This window comes from Spermophilus citellus (genome assembly GCF_964194105.1).
Source record: "Spermophilus citellus genome assembly, chromosome: 5".
NCBI lineage: Eukaryota > Metazoa > Chordata > Mammalia > Rodentia > Sciuridae > Spermophilus > Spermophilus citellus.
The window spans coordinates 92,846,721-92,868,103 of record NC_138186.1 but is presented as its reverse complement, the minus strand read 5'-3'; the positions used below and the strand labels follow the sequence as shown (position 1 = coordinate 92,868,103).

The 21,383-nt window shown below is 35.2% G+C and overlaps 2 protein-coding genes across 14 annotated transcripts in view; one reads left to right on the top strand and one right to left on the bottom strand.

Moving 5' to 3' along the window:
- The window catches only part of PGM3 (phosphoglucomutase 3), a 39,417-nt gene that overhangs the window by 5,542 nt on the left and 12,492 nt on the right, over nt 1–21,383 (top strand). For 5 of the 6 annotated variants that reach the window (XM_081295171.1, XM_081295174.1, XM_081295173.1 and 2 more), the window contains 10 exons: nt 630–697; nt 6,249–6,382; nt 7,283–7,478; nt 9,513–9,670; nt 10,348–10,431; nt 13,109–13,207; nt 14,958–15,071; nt 15,859–15,981; nt 16,955–17,128; nt 18,389–18,470. In XM_081295171.1, coding sequence (XP_081151297.1) covers nt 630–697; nt 6,249–6,382; nt 7,283–7,478; nt 9,513–9,670; nt 10,348–10,431; nt 13,109–13,207; nt 14,958–15,071; nt 15,859–15,981; nt 16,955–17,128; nt 18,389–18,470 — 1,232 coding nt within the window. Of the gene's footprint in view, nt 1–629; nt 698–6,248; nt 6,383–7,282; nt 7,479–9,512; nt 9,671–10,347; nt 10,432–13,108; nt 13,208–14,957; nt 15,072–15,858; nt 15,982–16,954; nt 17,129–18,388; nt 18,471–21,383 lie in introns of those variants that run through there. The other variant, XM_081295176.1, reaches the window with a different exon arrangement.
- DOP1A (DOP1 leucine zipper like protein A) overlaps nt 6,416–21,383 on the bottom strand; it is a 120,846-nt gene continuing 105,878 nt past the window's right edge. For 4 of the 8 annotated variants that reach the window (XR_014022113.1, XR_014022114.1, XR_014022115.1 and 1 more), the window contains 2 exons: nt 18,907–19,750; nt 17,474–18,257 (listed from right to left, as the gene is read on the bottom strand). Coding sequence is in view for 1 of the 8 variants with exons in the window: in XM_081295169.1 (XP_081151295.1) it covers nt 19,445–19,750 (306 nt within the window). In the remaining 7 variants the exon portion in view is untranslated. Of the gene's footprint in view, nt 6,735–17,020; nt 17,172–17,473; nt 18,258–18,476; nt 19,751–21,383 lie in introns of those variants that run through there. The other 4 variants (XR_014022110.1, XR_014022111.1, XR_014022112.1 and 1 more) reach the window with 4 other exon arrangements.

Here is a 21,383-nt window from a genome sequence, read left to right as displayed (position 1 = left end):
TGGTTCTTACCTATTTACTAATTTAAATATCACATATTTTTCTACATGGCAGTTATATAATGATATGCCTTATTTTCAGATATTTGTTCTGACTTTATAAAATGAGAAATAGGGGTTCTATATCCTCAGTAGTTTAATGCCCAACAAAATAACATAGTTTTGTAAAATGACAAAAGCTGCTGAATGTGACACATGTAGAAAATCATATAAATTGCTGTTTCCCAGTGAACTTGAGAGAGAAAATGCTATATTTGTACCAATGATAACATAGGTTATAGATAGAATCTCTAATACTGTGTGTGCTTTCAATATTTATTATTGTTGTTAACAAATATTGCTATAGTGAGACAGGAAAGTTATTTGAATATGGTGTAGTTAGGGTATCCTTCATATCTGTCTTCCAACTTCACATTCAGGCCAAAATTTTTCCAACAAATTGATTATGGAGGCTACTGGAAAATGCTCATAATTTACCCATATCTCTTTTTCAGAGTTGATTTCTTTCAGTTCAAATACAGTGAACTAATTATTTAGAAATTGGTAGCACTAATTTCTGCATTTGCTTTCACAACCAGCAACTCTGTTGGTTTCAGATGGGATTATATTTTTTTCTTCCTTTCCTTTCCTAGGCCCAGCAGTGAGAAATTTTCACAATCTGTGATAGATGGCGTGACTGTTCTAGGAGGTCAAGTCCATGGTATGCGGCTATTCTAAGTTATAAATAAATTCTTAAATATTTTTAAATTTATAAAAGTAATGCATATTTAAAGTTTGATGAACAATAAAAGTTTTAAAAAAATTAATTGCTGGCTATAAAATACTTTTAACATAATCTTCCAGATTTTTTTTCTCAGCAGGCATTTTTTTTCTTTTACTTTTGGCTCTTTTAAGAACATGTTTTTTAGGGTTGGGGTTGTGGTTCAGCAGTAGAATGCTTACCTATCACATGCGAGGCCCTGGGTTTGATCCTCAGCACCACATAACAATAAATAAATAAAATAAAGGTATTGTGTCCAACTACAACTAAAAATATAAATATTAAGGAAAAAAAGATCATGTTTTTATTGTTTTCACTTAGTTTATGGCACAACATACAGAGGATCAAAGCAGAGTAAGAGCTCCCCAAATGTTTCTCTAGGCACTGTCTCTAGATATAATTTCTTAAGAATTAATTGTATCAGGTCTCCTGGGACACACACACACACAATATTAATATTATATATAATATTAATAATATATACACATACATATATGTATGTGTGTGTGTGTGTGTGTGTATGTATATATATATATATATATATATATATATATATATATATATATATAGTAAGAGTACTGTAGAAATTTATAGATCTAATACAGCTTTATTTTAGTAAGGCTGAATTTCCTGATGTAAAAAATCTTTGATGTTACCTGAAGAAGCCCATTTTGTCAATTTTAAGTATTCCTGTTACCTGTCAATTAGTGATAGAAAATATCTTTGGCCTGCATGTCATCATGATAAATCTCCTGGTTTATCAGAGAATTAAATACAGCACAATGTGGGCAGGGTTTCTTTTCTCCTGTCAGTTGTACCTGTTGTGAAGGTAAGGATTTCACTGGATTTTGAGGTGAATATTTTCGTAGCATCAGATCTCTCTCACTAAAAAGCAAAAGTCCTCTCTCCACTTTTGGAACCCCCTCAAACTCCTGCTGGGATCCCTTTTTGTTTTTTTCCGCCCTCAGTTAATCTAGTTTTTCCATGATCTACTTTGCTCACCTCTGCTCATTTTCTAGTTATTCCTTAGCCTGCTGCAGGTGAACCCCTTTCCTCATCTCCCCAGGGAATTGTCTTACCCATACTCATTTGAATTGATTGTCAAATTGGATGGATAACAAAGTGGAGATTCTTAAGCTGGGGCCCCCAGAGGATGTCTTGTTAAGCTACAGAGACCCTGTGGCCTTCTTGACAGGGCACATGGTGTTAACTGTTTTGTCTGGGGAGAAGGTAACATACTGTTTTCCACATTGTTAAAACTTGCTTTTTTTTTTAAGTTTCTACTTGCTTGGCTCACTTGGCCATATTCTTTTTTTTTTTTTTTATTGGTTATTCAAAACATTACAAAACTCTTGACATATCATATTTCATACATTCGATTCAAGTGGGTTATGAACTCCCATTTTTACCCCAAATACAGATTGCAAAATCACATCAATTACACATCAACATTTTTACATAATGCCATATTAGTAACCGTTGTATTCTGCTACCTTTCCTATCCTCTACTATCCCCCCTCCCTTCCCCTCCCATCTTCTCTCTCTACCCCATCTGTTGTAATTTAATTCTTTCTCTTCTTTTTTTACCCATTCCCCTCACAACCTCTTATATGTAATTTTGTATAACAATGAGGGTCTCCTTCCATTTCCATGCAATTTCCCTTTTCTCTCCCTTTCCTTCCCACTCTGTTTAAAGTTGATCTTTTCCTCCTGCTGTTCCTCCCTGCTCTGTTCTTAGTTGCTCTCATTATATCAAAGAAGACATTTGGCATTTGTTTTTTAGGGATTGGCTAGCTTCACTAAGCATAATCTGCTCTAGTGCCATCCATTTCCCTGCAAATTCTATGATTTTGTCATTTTTTATTGCTGCATAGTACTCCATTGTGTATAAATGCCACATTTTTTTTATCCATTCATCTATTGAAGGGTATCTAGGTTGGTTCCACAGTCTTGCTATTGTGAATTGTGCTGCTATGAACATCGATGTAGCAGTGTCCCTGTAGCATGCTCTTTTTAGGTCTTTAGGGAATAGACCAAGAAGGGGAATAGCTGGGTCAAATGGTGGTTCCATTCCCAGCTTTCCAAGAAATCTCCATACTGTTTTCCAAATTGGTTGCACCAATTTGCAGTCCCACCAACAATGAGCAAGTGTACCCTTTTCCCCACATCCTCGCCAGCACTTGTTGTTGTTTGACTTCAGAATGGCTGCCAATCTTACTGGAGTGAGATGGTATCTTAGGGTGGTTTTGATTTGCATTTCTCTGACTGCTAGAGATGGTGAGCATTTTTTCATGTACTTGTTGATTGATTGTATGTCCTCCTCTGAGAAGTGTCTGTTCAGGTCTTTGGCCCATTTGTTGATTGGGTTATTTGTTATCTTATTGTTTAGTTTTTTGAGTTCTTTGTATACTCTGGATATTAGGGCTGTATCTGAAGTGTGAGGAGTAAAAATTCGTTCCCAGGATGTAGGCTCCCTATTAACCTCTCTTATTGTTTCTCTTGCTGAGAAAAAACTTTTTAGTTTGAGTAAGTCCCATTTGTTGATTCTTGTTATTAACTCTTGTGCTATGGGTGTCCTATTAAGGAATTTGGAGCCCGATCCCACAATATGTAGATCAGAGCCAACTTTTTCTTCTATCAGACTCCGTGTCTCTGATTTGATATCAAGCTCCTTGATCCATTTTGAGTTAACTTTTGTGCATGGCGAGAGAAAGGGATTCAGTTTCATTTTGTTGCATATGGATTTCCAGTTTTCCCAGCACCATTTGTTGAAGATGCTATCCTTCCTCCATTGCATGCTTTTAGCCCCTTTATCAAATATAAGAAAGTTGTAATTTTGTGGATTGGTCTCTGTGTCCTCTATTCTGTACCATTGGTCCACCCGCCTGTTTTGGTATCAGTACCATGCTGTTTTTGTTACTATTGCTCTGTAGTACAGTTTGAAATCTGGTATCACTATACCTCCTGATTCACGCTTCCTGCTTAGAATTGCTTTTGCTATTCTGGGTCTTTTGTTTTTCCATATGAATTTCATGATTGCTTTCTCTATTTCTACAAGAAATGCCGTTGGGATTTTGATTGGCATTGCATTAAACCTATAGAGAACTTTGGGTAATATCGCCATTTTGATGATGTTAGTTCTTCCTATGCATGAACAGGGTATATTTTTCCATCTTCTAAGGTCATCTTCTATTTCTCTCTTTAGGGTTCTGTAGTTTTCATTGTATAAATCTTTCACCTCTTTTGTTAGGTTGATTCCCAAGTATTTTATTTTATTTTTTTTTTGAGGATATTGTGAATGGGGTGGTTGTCCTCATTTCCATTTCAGAAGATTTGTCGCTGATATATAGGAATGCCTTTGATTTATGCGTGTTGATTTTATATCCTGCCACTTTTCTAAATTCACTTATTAGCTCTAGTAGTTTTTTTGTAGACCCTTTTGGGTCTGTTAGATGTATTATCATATCATCCGCATATGGTGATAACTTAAGTTCTTCTTTTCCTATTTTTATGCCTTTAATTTCTTTTGTCTGTCTAATTGCTCTGGATAGTATTTCGAGGACTAAATTGAATAGAAGTGGTGAGAGAGGGCATTCCTGTCTTTTTCCAGATTTTAGAGGGAATGCCTTCAGTTTTTCTCCATTCAGAATGATGCTAGCCTCAGGCTTAGCATATATAGCTTTTACAATGTTGAGGTAAGTTCCTGTTATCCCTAGTTTTTCTAGTGTTTTGAACATAAAGGGATGCTGAACTTTGTCGAATGCTTTCTCTGCATCTATCGAGATGATCATATGGTTCTTATCTTTAAGTCTATTGATGTGGTGAATAACATTTATTGATTTCCGTATATTGAACCAGCCTTGCATCCCGGGGAGAATCCTACTTGATCATGGTGCACAATTTTTTTGATATGCTTTTGTATTCGATTCGTTGGCCATATTCTTTATTGATCTTCTCTGCTGCTTCCTCTTCTCTCTGGTCAGTTTTCTTTTAGATTCTACGTGTTTATGAAAATGATCATCCTTCTTGCCATAGCTCCAGCTACCTTTATTCATTCATTTATTAATTTATCCAAGAATTTTGATCCCTTGCTCTGAACAACCCTCTGATAGTCTGTTTCACTGAACCCCATTTTGTGTCATGTGATACATGGATGCATAGTTGTATGTGTAGCTGAAACTAATTAAGTATGTAAAGAGAGGAAACCATTATTCTATAAGACATGCTAAGGGAAGAAATAGGAGTTTGTAATCAATATTAAAATTACCAAATAAACATTTACTAAATGACTATTAACCTAGACTTAATAAAAGGATCATCATGTATTCAATTAATCAAGCTAGAAGTCATTTTGTTTGGTAATTTTAATATTGATTACAAACTCCTATTTCTTCCCTTAGCCTGTCTTATCGAATAATGGTTTCCTCTCTTTACATACTTCTACTTAATTAGGGTAAGCTGTTATCCCTTATTTTTAAGCTCTTCTACCTCCTTATATCAGAGCCAAGTTTGCTTTAATGAAATGCCATTTTTCTTGTATAACTGCAGGGCTAAAGAACTTAAGTGACTCCTTTTTTTGCCCCCCAGTCAAAACTCTTGGATTTTGAGATCTTTGGACAGACATAGTCATTGAATGTTTGTGTTCGATACTGGTCCATCTCTGCTGTTTATTTCTCATATTTCTTGTTTATGGTGCTGTGTGTATGTGTGTGTGTGTGTGTGTGTGTGTGCGCGCGCGCACACACACGCGAGTGCTTAGCTATTTTGACTTGCAGCTGTTTTTCTAGGAAAATTATTTATGGGACATTTTAAAGATTTATAATGAAGGTATAGTCCTCTGGCAAAGTTTAGTGGTTTCTTCTGTTGGGTACTTGGAGACATTGCCTGGCCAGGTCTGCTTTAAATTCATTCATGACAGGGTTCTTTTGGATTCCTATGGTGATGTGCATTTAGGCTAGAATTCTGCAATTCTTGTGCTTTTGTGCTTTTGACAGCTTTTGAGAGCTTTTGAGAGATGGGTTTCCTCTACTCACTGTCAAGACATTTGTCCTGGGAGTGGGTACTTGGATTCACTTCTGGCTCACCCTTGCAATGAATATATAGTCTACCAGGCTTTCAATCTCATGAGGGTCTGGTTTTCTGATGGGTTCCTCATCTTAGAGTAGCATAGCCTTTTTTCCCACTGAAGTCCATAACTCTATTTCTACTTTAGAAGAATGCCCTTATAGCAGAACTGGTTTCTCTTAGCTCAGATCTTGGAGTATCTGCCTCCATATAGATTGTACCTTGATCAATCTGAAGCTTTTAGGATTGAGTGTGTGACATATTGTAATGATTTCAGTGGATATTTATGTCTGGTTAACTTGAAAGTTAGTCTTTTTCTGTTTTCTGAGATGTTGTTTTAAAAGGGATTTGTCACCTTGTCTCACAGTGTGAATTCATGTAAGCTTGTTTTCTTTATTAAGAAATGTGAATTGTTTTTTGTATTCAGATTATGGATTGTTAACAACACCCCAGCTGCACTACATGGTATGTTGTCGAAATACCAGTGGCCAGTATGGAATGGCAACCATAGAAGGTTACTACCAGAAACTCTCCAAGGCTTTTGTGGAACTTACCAAACAGGTGAAAAAAACTTTTGAACATGCTTAGAAGTTAAACAACCTGAATAACATGATCAGTGAAACAAATGACATTTTGGCACCCCACTCCTTTCTTTTCCCCAAATGTGGCTTATCTCTGTCTTCTCTCTAGGGCTCCACAAGTCTGTGTGCCTTCTAACTCTATGTTGGTATTTGCTTGGCAAGGCACATAGTATATTTTGAGATCATTGAGGGAGAAAATGTAGGGTTCTTGTTTACAGTTATCATAAGTATTTATGGAGATAAAGTTGAGTGTTGTTGGCTTAGTACTTGAGAAATTAAGGAGGTAGTACTGTTGGGAAACATTTTCTTCTAGGCATATAAGCTTGTTAAACCTGGAGAGATTTGAGGGGAATAATTCATTTGATCAACAAATACTGAGTTAATGCCATAGTTTAACCAAAGCAAAGCAAAATATAACATTTCTATTTTGGGGTGAGGATGGGTGGCAGAGGATATGGACAGTTTAAGAAAATAAAACAAAATATACCTGCTAATGATATATGCTGTGAAGAAAATGACACAGTTGTTATTACTGTTCTTTCGTCTATATGTATATATAGATTCTCACATTTGAATGACTGTTATGTTATATAGGCTATAGTGTTTTTAGGGAACCCTTACTCAGGCAAATTCTAATAAAGCTTCATTTCTACAAGTTGTTCAATTGGTGAACCTATTCCAGTGACTAGGGTGTTTTTAAATTTTATTTGGCTTTTCAGTTTTCATCTGAATGTATTTTACTTCAGTTTACCTGGTTAAAATAGATAAGTAAATGGAAATAATGGAAGATGTTGTATCATATATGTATGTATGCTTTCTTTATATTTCACTTTTAATTTTGTAACTTGAAAATTTTCTTCCACATCTTTTTACTTTCCAGGCTTCCTGCAGTGGAGATGAATATAGATCACTTAAGGTTGACTGTGCAAATGGCATAGGGGCTTTGAAACTGAAAGAAATGGAACACTACTTCTCACAGGGACTGTCAGTTCAACTCTTTAATGATGGGACCAAAGGGAAGCTCAATCATTTATGTGGGGCTGACTTTGTAAAAAGTCATCAGAAACCTCCACAAGGTATGTAGTAATAGGTCTATAAAAACTATTTTGAGAACTGGAACCAGTCTCATTTACAAACCAAGATGGCCACTTGTATTAAGAATTCTGTAACTGTAGGGCGCTGATGATACATGCCTGTTATCTCAACTAGTAGGCTGAGGCAGGAGAAATACAAGTTCGAGGCCAGCCTCAGCAAGTTAGTGTGACTCTAAACAACTTAGCTCGACCCTGTCTCAAAATAAAAAATAAGAAGGTCTGGGGAAGTAGCTCAGTGGTAAAATGCCCCTCAGTTTAATCACTGGTACCCCTGCCCCCCAAAAATTGTGGAGCTGGTCCTGGCTCTGTCACTTTTGGACACTTATGACTCTTCCTACTTGTCATTGCCATTCAAAACATGGTCTGCTCTTTTTGCCTGTAAGTCACACCCATGCTCAGAGTCCTCCTTCCTTTAGGAAAGAGGAAAGGGAAAGCATAGCCAGAAAGTGCCATTCTAGAGCAATGGTTCTCAAATATCAGCACACGTTAGAATCTTCTTGTTAGCCTGAAGATTTCTGGGCCCCATTCCTGAGCTTCTGATTTGCTGGATTTAGGGTAGGATTTGCTTAGGATAGAAATTTGCATTTCTGTCAAGTTTCTGGGATTTGATGAAAGTGCTGGTCTCTTGACCACACTTTGAGAATCACTGATCTAAAGGTAGCATTGTCTCTCCTTTTGTCTGCATTAGATACACTTTGGAAAGGGAAGGTAACACTGCTTCTGTAATTGTCCTTGGACTTAGGGTTTTCCACAGTGGGCAAGTTAGGAGGAAGACTGTTCTTCAGATTGTAGTTATAGTGTAGAGATGTTCTAGATTTATCTTCATTATAGATCCTAAATTATCCTACAGTAGGCCAAATATGGCTTGCAGATTGTTTTGCTTGGTCTGCTAAGTTTGCCCACATATTAAATTGCATTAGGTGCCACTGTGTAAAAATTCAGTGATTTCTTTTAAATATTGCTGTCAACTCTTTACCAAAATCACAAAATGTCTATTCACATGTCATTAATCTATTGTTACCCCTTCAAATAGGACATTCAGTCTTGAACTCTACACACTTCACATAGTTGTGGCACTTGTTCATTTATTCTGCTTTACTCTATTAAGCATTTTAAGTTTCAATTTAGTCAACCCATTTGATCCCCTTTTCACTGAATTGCTTATTTTGACTTTACTGACGCTTTAATTCTGTATCACTCATTTATCCACATACTGAATACTGAGCCCTCACTTTCCATTGCTCTAGGCACTGCGCCTTTAGTGTTCATAAAACCATAGCCCTCGCTTTCCTGAAGCCTACATTTTGTCCTGTAGGTAACCTTTTATCACACTCATGACAAAGCCTTTCACTTCTGAGCTGCTTCATGCTGGCTTTCTTACTCTGCTGCTATCAAGGCTAAGGAACAGCCAGATTTTCTAGTAAATTTGATGGGATAGTTGCTAAACTTTAAGTAACTTTATGTAAATTTCACGAGCCAGTTTTCTCTCACAGATGATAATTCTTTGCTTTAATAGTGTATGTTGTTATTGGTGTTATGAAAAGATAAAAACTTCTATTAGAACTGTCAAAGCATATACCTCATTTATTACTGATTTTTTTTTAATATGTGAAGGACAGCACAGTACTGGATAAATTATATTCAGAAATCCCTGTAACTTTCAAAAAAAGTTAAATGATAAACCAGTCTAGCCAAAATGAAATTTTAATATTATAGCAAGTTAACCATAAATAGATTTTGTTCCTTTTTCAATATGCTTAGAAAGAATTTTACCTGTAAAAACTGCCAATGAACTGGATGCTATTTAAAATTTTTTTTTAATAAGGATAATTTTAAACATCTTTTGGAAAATTTATAGTAGACATGTTATAATGCATAAGGGCAGTTTCACTCATGCTTTATTGAAAAAAGTTTCCCTAGTTACTAGTGAAGACAAAAACTCCAAACTTATTTTTATTTTGATTTTCATTCCCATTTCTTGGACTGAAATGCATATTCAATCTTTCTGTGTGCTAGGAATGGAAATAAAGTTCAATGAAAGATGCTGTTCCCTTGATGGAGATGCAGACAGAATTGTGTATTACTACTGTGATGCCGATGGTCATTTTCATCTCATAGATGGAGACAAGATAGCAACATTAATTAGCAGCTTCCTTAAAGAGCTCCTGTTGGAGGTATGATAGGGAATGGGCTGCCCTATAAAACCAGAGGTAGTTCTGTATCACTTACTTGGATGTCTCATAGGCACAATTTATGGCAAGTTCTTTATGTATGTGGCCAAAAAATACAAAGAAGATGTGGTAATTACAGTCATTTCAACATTGGGGCATTGGTTTTGAAACCTGAAGTTTCTCTTTTCTTCCTGGTATAAGCAAGGATTTATGATTTGAAGTTTTATGAGGTTATAAAGTTTTCATTTTTTCATAACTGACACATTAGTGATAATTCTACCAGTTAGCCTTAAAGCCCAAAATTCTAACAGAAAATATCATCTGAGATTTATTTATTATGATTATAAGCTTAGTAATGTGTGAGATCCCCCACTTTTTGGAAATCTCTTTCACTAAGTTTAAGATATAATCTGGAAAAGTATATTTAAGAACTTAATACATAATTTTATTAAAAATTTAAAGAGAGAGAGAGATTAGGAGACCCCAAACTTATTTAAAGATTATTCCTTTTAAGTAATGCTGAAAAATATTTGAGGTTTTTTTCCTGGTATACATGTAAAATTTCAGTAAGTCATTTATTGATTCAGCAGAAATGGCAGATAATTTTGTTATCCTTTAGAATTCTCACTGTTTGTTTTTGTAAACTATGCTTTTGATCTCAAATTATTGTTTTTATCTAGATTGGAGAAAATTTGAATGTTGGGGTTGTACAAACTGCATACGCAAATGGAAGTTCAACACACTATCTTGAAGAAGTTATGAAGGTATTGAACCATTTTCATTTTCTGGTAGCTTCTTAATTATGCTGTAAACTACTTCTGTGAAGAAAATAATGTCTTCATGAAAGTGAACACATTGTCGTGTATAAAGTTGAGCTGTTGTCCATGTAAGGGTAAACAGAAATCAAAAACAAGCAAAAAACTTATTTGTTCCTGATGGAAACGGGAGAGGAGAGACTTTCTCTACTCCTCATCTAAGAACCAAATAAGCCAGTTTTATAATCAGTAATATTTTTCTTAAGGGCTTGGAGACATCTCAAAAAAAAAAAAAAAAAAAAAAGTATTAAGGAAGACAGCACCTCTGCCCCCAATCTCATAGTTTAACTTAGATCTCTGGCTCCAACTTGTAACTATTTGTCAGAGAGATAGAAATAGTTTGTTGTTGTTGCTGTTTTGTTTTTAATTGGTTCTTTTTAGTTATATATGACAATAGAATTCTTTTTGACATAACTATTAAAGCATGGAATATAATTTGTTCTAATTCAGTCCCTAGTGCTTCTCCTTCCTCTCAGAAGCAGTTTTATTATCTCTTTGGATAAAGGCAGTTGGCCAACACAAATGGTTAATTACTAGGTAAATTTATGATGACCTTTTCATGACAAATGGTGTTACTCCTATTTGAAGACTAATAATAATGAAAAAATTATTCACGACACTTCTTAAAATGATTAAAGCAGATTTTATTCAGTTCTGTGGAGGGACTGCTCAGAGATTGCTGTGACGAAATTGTGTAGTGGTTTAGGTCAACTCCAAATACAACGGAGAGAATTGGAGATTTTATAGCTAAGGTGAAGGGTATATGTGTGGAGTGCTAGTGCTGGTCAGTGATGGAAAGTTACTGAGAGAAAACATGGGAAAAGGGGGATGTTCTGGCTAAATGAGATTCCTCATGTAGGCAGGCCAAGATGATCAGACATCTCCTGGGGAATGGTGGGGAATGAGGACTTTGATCAGATATCAAAGTGAGGGAATTCTGTCTATACTAAGTGGGATTGTTGCTAAAATTGGGCTCTTAGAGGACATGTTAAGGGACAGTGCCTAGTTGTACTGAAAGGAACCTGACCAAAAAAGAAGAAAATCTTTGTTACTTTTTATGTTGGGAACATGGAATGTTGTAAAATTGAAAATATCTACTTAGCTATATTAAAAGGTAGACTTTGTCTTTGCAATCTCCTTAGTAACTTGCCTATACATGTGAGCATCAAAGGCCTTAATACTTTTGTAGATAGCGTTGATTGATCTTGTTTCTAATTATTTCCTCAACATCTACCTCATGGCACCCTTTTGTACCCCACTACATATTCTAAGAGGTAGGGGGTTCATGGACAGAATTAGAAGTCTGTTGCCATTACCCTTTTTATAACTAGCTAGAGTAATATTTTTCTAACTTTTGTGTTACCCATTTCAAATTCTGGTAGGATCTGGATAGCTGAAGTGAATGTGCACAGCAGGTGGTTAAGGACTAGACGTGTGCCAAGGCCAACAGCTGTCAGCTTTAGTCAGATTCTTTTAAGTGGAATATGAATTTTCACGTGAATTTATTTTTTTAAAAGATATAATGGATACGCAAAGCAAAGTGGACACTGCTAGTTCATGACCTGATTTAAATATACAGTTACAGTAAACTTGATCTGGAGCCCAGCTGCCTGCCTTTCAGGATTCTTAGTATTTAGGTATTCTTAGTATTTATTTAAGGATGGGGATATGTTCTGAGAAATTTGTCAGTGTGTCATTTAGGCAAAATACGTTGAGTGTACTCAATGCAAACTAAGATGGCTACAATGTCACTGGGTGACATAATATTATGGAACAACTGTAGTAGATGCAGTCTGTTGACAAAAATATCCTCATGTGGTGCACAATCATATTTTAATTGTCAATTTATGTCTTAAAAATGTCTTAAAGGTAAGGTACTTGTTATAAAACTGAATACACATCAGAAACCCACTCTCTTTGGATTAAATATTTTTAGCCTTACTGTTCCTGAGCTCTGCTAAGACAAATGTGGATCTTGATGTCTCTTTTGTAGTTTTGCTATGGTCAGTTCTTCTACCATTCTTAAATCTCTACTCATGACATCCCTATCCATTGTTGCTAGTCCAATCACTATGATTTCTTACTGGGATTGATCCTGGAAACCTCCTAACTAATCCTGTTTCTTAACCTTAAGCCAGGAGTTGGCCTGAGAACCAAATCTAGTTTGCTACTGTTTGTAAATAAAATTTTATTTGTATAGAATCTTGTACATTTGTATGGTTCCTGGCTGCTTTTACACTACAATGGCAGAATCAAATAGTTGTGAGAGACATTATGTCTACAAAGCCTAAAATATTTGCTATCTGGCCCTTTACAGGAGAAGCTTGCAAACCCCTGCTATAAGCCGTTTTCTCCATACTGTAGCCTAAACAGTTTCATAAAGCAATTAGATCACATAGTGACCCCACTTGAAGTCTTTTGTTATCTTATTAGGACACCCTCAGCTTTGTCACTTTGCTATGAGTTTCTAGTGCCTTCACTCCCCCATACTGACACTGTTTTGTATTTTAGTGCTTAATTATCTTCCTTACTAGACTAAGGTCCAGATTTTGTTCTCTGTTTTATCCCTGAGATAGTAGGTATATAATAAACATTTATTGTGTTTCCTTTCATGTGTGTATTACAGGTACCTGTTTACTGCACTAAAACCGGTGTAAAACATTTGCACCACAAGGCTCAAGAGTTTGACGTTGGAGTTTACTTTGAAGCAAATGGGCATGGAACAGTAAGTTCTCAAAGATCACATCTGGCCTTAGCTGGTACTTTTCTTTATAATGGGAAAGTTTTATCTGGGTAGTAATAGCTAATATTCTACTTTGTTGAAATGACTAGATGGAGGTCATAAGATTATTTGGTTTGTGTATATTTTCAGGTGTTGCGAAACTGTTTCTCTTTTAGATTATAATGATCTTTTATGGAGAGATACACTAATTTGTTCTTTTAATAATATGCAATACTTTATTTTCTTATAAGCAGATTATCTTTACATTTTCCTTTCACTAGCCATAGGAGGAAAAAGTTCAGTAGCTGTGGTGAATTAAGAGTTATATTATGAGGAATTGAGTTTAGTATTTTTTAAAATATATTTTTGGTTGTTAATGGATACAATATCTTTATTTTTATATGGTGCTGAGGTTCAAACCCAGTACCTCACACATGCAAGGCAAGTGCTCTACCACTGAGCTATAGCCTCAGCCCCGAGTTTAGTTTTTTAATGGCTTTTTGTGGGGGATACTGGGGATTTTGAACAGGGGTGTCCTACCTCTGAGCTATACCCCCAGCACTTTAGTTTTTGAGATAGGGTCTCACTAAATAGCCCAGGGTAGCCTCAAACTTGCAAGTCTCCTGCCTCATTGCTAGGATCATAGGCATGTGTCATCATGCCTAACTGTTTTTATGGCTTAGCAGAAAGAATATTTTGAAAAATTTTGACAAAATTCACATACCATAAAATCCACCATTTAAAGTGGGTTTTAGATTCCTGAGGCACAGGATTTTTTTTTTAAAGCCTAAATGAATTTGAGGTGGTGAACAGAAAATTTGAATCTAGGTGCAGTCATTTTTCTCATTAATTCAAAGTTGCCTTCTGGAGGCCATAAGTATAAGGAAAAGAATGAGAATAATATGTTCCTACAAAATGCAATTAAGATATAACTTCACTGATCTAATGCAGAGGTTGGTAAATGGTTAAGGGTAGGTAGAAAATAGTTTCAGCTTTGTAAGCCATAAGGTCTCTGTGGGAACTGCTTAGGTCTGCTTCTATAGTATAAATTAATGGGTATGACTGAGTTCCTATAAAAACTATTTATAAAACAGGCAATCAGCCTATATCTTATTTTACCAACAAATATGTATCTCATCAACTAGTTGAGCATAGTGTGTTACTCCTCCTCAGTACTGGGCTTCTTGTGGGCTACAAAAGATTGGGTAGACATTTCAAAATAACAGGAATCTTGAACATGTTTATTATTGATAATCTGTGACACAATCTGCCATACTGTGATAAATGAGCCTTTTTTCTCATGTTGCTTAGCTAGTTATCCTTTAAAGGATATAGGCAAGCTTAAGTAACCCGCATTGCTTTCACTGATACAGGGGAAAACAGAATCAACTCTTATGTATTTTCTTTTGTTAAGGGAGTATCATCTTCTTAAACAGCTGTTTAAATTTTATGATACGCCCCCACTTTTTTTTTTTTTTTAACAGTGCCAGAGATTGAACCAAGGCTTCACACATCAGGCAAGGCTCTACCACTGAGCCACATTCCCAGCCTGATAACCAGTTTTATCATGCACAAACTTTTCTCCTATTAATACACTTTAGATTTTGATCTTGAATTAATTAACATAAGGCTGGCATTATTTTCCCCCTTAGTTTCTCCAGATTCACTTACAGTGCAGTCAGTTACCTAACATGATATTACTTCTGACTGTGGCCTGGATGGTGTTTTGTGATATAATATGCTTGTCTTGTAGGCGCTGTTTAGTAAAGCTGTTGAAGACAAGATAAACCAACTCGCAAGAGAATTAGAAGATAAGAAAGGAAACGCTGCTAAGATTCTTAGAAATATCATTGACTTGTTTAACCAGGTCAGAACTAATCATGGGATTTTGGTTCCCTTAACATTATTTGGAAGATGGAAAGGACAATGTGTAACATTAAAAATTTAAGTGAAGACAGCCTGGGCTGGTGATGGCATATACAGTTGAGAGTTACAGTGAAATGGAGTGACAGAGATTTTTTTATATGCTTCCCTCTGACTTGTTGAATTCAGCAACAGTATGCGTATACGTTACTAATTTTTAAACCAACAAAATAATTCTTTGACAGGGGACATTTATATTGCTTATATAGTTGATATTAGAGTGGAGCATGGCTATGGAAGGGCAATAATTGAGACAGGAAAGTTCATTAGTGATGGAACTAACATTTGAGTGTCTTGTATAATCCTTGCAGTAATCAGGGAAAAGTGGTTATTATAATTTTCATTTTAAAAATGAAGAAACAAAAGCTTGTTTCTTTAAAAGTTTCAGTTGTATCTTATACCAGAGTTCATTTTGTCCATTTTACCATGATGCTTTCCATTGTACAGCTCAAAAAAGGCTCGAAAGGAAAATTTGAGTCAGGCTGAAACCCTAAGTTATCTTTTAATTTTATAGGTGAGAAGACAAACGGCAAATTTCTTATGAGTTCGTTTCAGTATTCTTTGTATACCCTATCTTTCATGGATATCTTTATCCACACTCTAAATAATAATCAGCATGAAGACAACAAGCACTGGACACTGTGCCTGATTTTCTAAGATGGTGAACATTCACCTGCAAGTTTTGCTTGTGTTAAGAGTGGTTTCTTCTGTTTTGTTTCCCAATCTTGCAGGCAGCTGGTGATGCTATTGCTGACATGCTGGTGATTGAGGCAATCCTGGCTTTAAAGAACCTGACTATACAACAGTGGGATGCTCTTTATACTGACCTTCCGAATAGACAACTCAAAGTTAAGGTCTGAGAGAGATGATTTTTCTGAATATTAACTAAGTTATTCTAAATCTTGCTATATAAAAATTTCAATGTATTATATTCTGGCCTATACACATTACTTAGAAAATAAGGCCTTATAATATCTTTCTCACATCTTTAAAAATTATAGAATAACACTGATAAGTATTTGGTTTTAAACTTTATTTTAAAGAATATTATGTGTACCTATGTATCACTTTTTTTTTAAATATGGAAAAGTTAAATGGAGAGAAAACAAAATCATAAACTGTGTACCTAGCTTCAACAGATTTCTGTTATAACTCTATACATTCTGAATATCCCCCATATTATTTTTATAGCTTGTTGCTTCAAGTGAAAATATTTCCTCTGCATTATTTTTGGTTCACAAATACTTCTTGAGAGTAGATGCTGAGAGAAATAGAATCTGTGGGCTCAGAAATTTTAAAAGTCATTTCAGATAAATTCCTATTAGATTAGTATATAGATTTATATCAGACTATACATTTTGTATTAGAATTATTGAAAGAAAGATACTAAGGCCAGAGTTCACACAAATGGCTCCTGATTACTCAAATTTGTATTTGGCATATTTAAGAAATTCTTTTCATAGCCCTCTTAAATCATTTGATCAATGATTACACTGGGATCCAAGGTATGATGTAGAATTAAGTCATACAGTATTTACTGGCTTTTATTTTAGTGGTAGCTATGAGTCCAAAGGTAATTCTTGAAGAGAGAAGTTGTACAAATGTTGAAATTAATAATTCTGACCTTGGAGAAATAAAATTTTAATGCAATTTCATCTTCTGTTTACCCTGATACTTCATTATTTCAGTAATGTAATTTGTGGTACAATAAACTGAAATATTGTCATTAAAATGAACGAGGTATAATCTTCTGGTGGGAATTATGTTGAATGGGCTATACTTCTGAAAGGGAGTATAATATAAGGAGTATGAAATGCTTGTGCTTAGGTTGCTGACAGGAAAGTTATTAGCACCACAGATGCTGAAAGACAAGCAGTTACACCACCTGGACTACAGGAGGCAATTAATGACCTGGTAAAGAAGTACAGGCTCTCCAGAGCGTTTGTCCGGCCCTCTGGTACAGAAGATGTCATCCGAGTGTATGCAGAAGCAGATTCACAAGTAAGCTGGGATATAGTTCTATTGAAAAAATTTGAATGAGAGCCTAATAACATAGAGGGAAGAGGAGAAACAATATGAGAAGAGAGAAAACCAATAGTATTTAGAATCTCACTATGGTAATTGTTATGTCTTTGAGATTTGTTTATAGAGCCTTTTAGAATCATTAAGAGTATAAAATTATCATGAGTAGTAGTGACACAGTTGAATAGATTTAGAGCCTGTTGGTCTAGTTCCCCTGATATTTTTCTTTCAATTTATTGTAGACTTCTTGAAAGTGTCATATTTCTAATGGGAACAGGAATAAGTAATAAACCCTTGGTTTATACATTCAGAAGTAAATGATCCTTTTTTTTTTTTTTTAAACTGGGGATTGAGTCCAGGCATCTTCTACCATTGAGCTACATCCCCAACCTGCATTTTTTTTTTTTTTTTTTTTTGAGACAGGGTCTCACTGAAGCTGGTCTCAAACTTGCCATCCTCCTGCCTCACCCTCCCAAGTAGCTGGGATTACAGACATGTGCCCAGTTTAGATTATCCCTTTGTTCTCTTAAAAACATAATCCTGTGATTTTTAAACTGCCAGCTTTGTAGCCTATTTCTAAACCAATTGGTACTAATCATCCTGAGTTCTTAACTTGCTTTTTAAATGTTTGCTTTAAATAACAGCCTTACTCTTTGCCTCTGCTATTTCTAGATGGGGTCAAGTCCTGATGTCTGGAATTACATAATTTGCCTTCTTCACATACACCATATTGTCTTTCACCTCAAGCCCTTGATAAAAGTGTCTGCATAACTACGCAAAGTACACTGGTTGAAGAGGGTCTCAGATGGAGGCATTTCCAGTTAACTTATATAAGACCTGTATTATTATTTTTTAAACAGAAGCATAAGCCAGCTTGGAATACAGTGAGAATAGCCTTTATGGGTGAAGGAGAGGGTAGCTGAGTTGCAAGAGTTATTTCTCTTAGGCCAACTATGGCCTTCTTACCTGTTAAAGGGACTAGGTTTTATTGAATTTATTAAGTTTTGGAATAACTAATTTTATAACCTGAATTGATTAACTGAAAACTTACCTTATATAGAAGACTTTGACTTGCTTTCCATTTATCTAAGTGCCTTGGAATTTGTTACTGAAAGATGAAAAAAGAAGTTTTCATTTGAATATGCTAGTGAAACAAAATCAGGAAATACCCTCCCCTAGAATGCAACTAAAATATAGCAGATGCCATGCCTTTCTCATCTCCCTTTATGTAATTTGCAGGAAAGTGCTGATAGCCTCGCGCATGAAGTGAGCTTGGCAGTATTTGATTTGGCTGGAGGAATTGGAGAAAGACCTCAACCAGGTTTCTGAAGATCATTTTTATATTCTGATAAAATGGATTTTTTAAAAGTTTTGACAAAACTGCCAGTAATGGTAGTATCCAGACAACCTTATCGGTTGTTTCTAGATTTGTTTTTTCTAAAACACTACCAGAAAATTTCTTGAGAAATACACACACTTTATAACTTGTTAAAGAAGCTTACCTCTAATTTCATTCTCACCAATGTAAAAATGTTAGGGCATAAATATAATTTAATCATTAATTTTGCAGTGTATGCCAGGAATAATTCATGCAGGTTGCTCAAAGATTAAATTTTATTACCACCTTCTTGTGATGTTTTTGGCATCGCCGTTACCCAACCAAGATGCAACTATCCTTGATACAAATGGGAGCATGGAAAAGATTTGACACAACCAACTTTTTCATGGGAGATCTTAATAAATATGAGATGACTTACCTGTCTGCTTAGCACCATCAGGAAATGAGAGGTGGTGGGGCCTGTGCTGTCTTTCTGAGGCTATGGGGTCCAACCTTCAGTTATTCTTCTCTTAGTGAAGGTATGTGAAGAGAACTGAATCTAGTATGTTACTAAGCCTCTGATGGCAAAATGACACCATTCCAATACTAGAACATGATTCATAACAGAAAGGAAAAAGTCCCCAATCTAAATTAAACCGAGCCTGAAACCAATAGAAAAAAATGTGCAGTGTGTATTTTGCAGATTTAAGACAACTGAGGACAATGAAACAATGGACTATATATGTATATATAGATCTCTCATAGGCACCATAATCAATATGAGCCAACAATATTTAAACTTGATTCAGGTCACATCCAGACATTAGCTCTTATTTACAAATTTTTAAATTAAATACAACCTGAAGTGTGTTTTGTTACAAAAAAAGAAAAAAGAAACTATACAACTCAGAGCAATGTGTCTGTTTGTTTTAAATAATTACATTTACATTTAAACTAAATGGAACCACTGGTGGTGCTCAAGTTTTTATCACTCCTTCGAGAAAATCCTTTTCTACCATCTCTTCTATTTTTTGCCTGGCTTTGCTGGAAAATGGTTTGTGGTTTTCCAGTTTCATGTCCTTAGGAGGGAAGGTGTTTGAGTAGAGGATGGGGCTCCCTGAGTGTCCTCCACACCGACTTGTGACTTTGCTGTTGAAGACTTGGCTGAGGACATTGAAGAATGGCAGCAGCTGTTCCATACTGCGCACCGTGCAGATGGTGAGCAGCAAGTGCCCTGGCTCCCAACCCAATGTTCTCCCTGAGTTATCTTCCTCTGGATTTTTCTGCAGAAAACAAAATTGAAGTTGTTATTAGACTATATGTTAGAAAAATTAAAAGGACCTAAACAGCAAAGTTTAAAACCCTCGCTTCTGAGGCCCTTTTAGTGCCATCTAACACCCCTCTTGTAGTTATATTTTCCAGTAGAATGCATAGCTAAGTTTATTTAATAGAAATGATTCTAGACAAATATAAAAGCTGATGGTATGCTTTAGCATATACTCAAAAAAGCTCCTAGGTTTTTGGATTCTCACTAACATAACCAAGGACTAGATCACAAAATGATTATAAAAGAGAATTAAGAAAGCTTTATGTATTTCACCATTAGTAAATCAATTAATTTCCTTTTAACTAAGTAACCTAAACCTGCTAGAAGATAATAGCAGGGTATATAAGTGAATAATTACTGTCAATATTGCAGTACCAAGGAAGGAAGGGATCCTTCAGGGGAGACACTGCTATCATTTTCTGGGGAGGGAAGGAAAGCTGGACCTTGAGTCAAAGGAACTGGGTTAGTGCCCTGGCTGTGACATTTACTTACTGTTACATACCTGGGTAAGATATATAAAGGTTCCTCACTGATAAAATGTGAAGTCAAATGAGAATGTATGTGAAAACTCAACTAATGTAAACATCAGTAATTTCTTTATTAAGCTAATTCAAGACACTAATTAATACTAACAACTATAGAATCAGTCTATCTAGATCAAAAGATATGAATGAATGGAAGATGTTTAGATTTGGACAAAATTGTAACGAAAATAAAATAATGAAGTAGATATAAAAAAAGGAAAAAATCATTGAGACTTAGGAAAGAAAAGTACAGCTTGTCATATTCATTCACAAATGAAGTTTCCTTTCTAAGATCAGATATTGCTGAGAAACTTCCATTGTTTACCTAATTAATATTTTAGCATCATCAGTTTCCTATCGGAGAAAGCAGATGCAGATCTAGCTTATCATATGTGATATTAAGATTTGTTTATTTTGGTGGTGCTGGGAAATGAACCCAGGACCTTGTGCAGGCTAAATGTTTGTTCTACCACTGAGCTACATCCCAGCCCTGTTTGCTTTTTGTAAAATTTTAAGGAAAACATTTAAAACATAAGACTCCAAAAGCAAATAAGAAAAAAGACCTTTTAGTTTTTCATCTGTGGCTAAAAAAGTAAATACAACAACAAAAACCCAACTATCCCTTAAATTTTACTTAATTATTTAACCTTTTATCTAGATAAGAGAATGAAAGATGTTTTTGTATTTTCTTTTAACTATGATATTGGCTTTAATGAGACTGATTTTCACATCACTGACTATCCTTATTCAACTACTGGCTGACCATTCACCTCTAGTCCATTAAATCAAACTGTAATTCAATGGTAATCAAAGGGTATAGAGAGATGAAATTATCTTGAAGGAAATGAATACCATGCTTGTACCTTTTATGTAACTAATTTCCAAATGTAAGTGAATGATACAACCTTTCACTTATTTTTAGATAAAGATATGCCTTTCTGAGATAAATTTTTTTATTTAGCTCTTTACCAAGAACACACTTTTATCAACATTTCTGCTGTTTTTATTCATAGGACTTTATCTTGTCCTCAATATTAAATCAAACTTGTTTCCATACAAACTTAT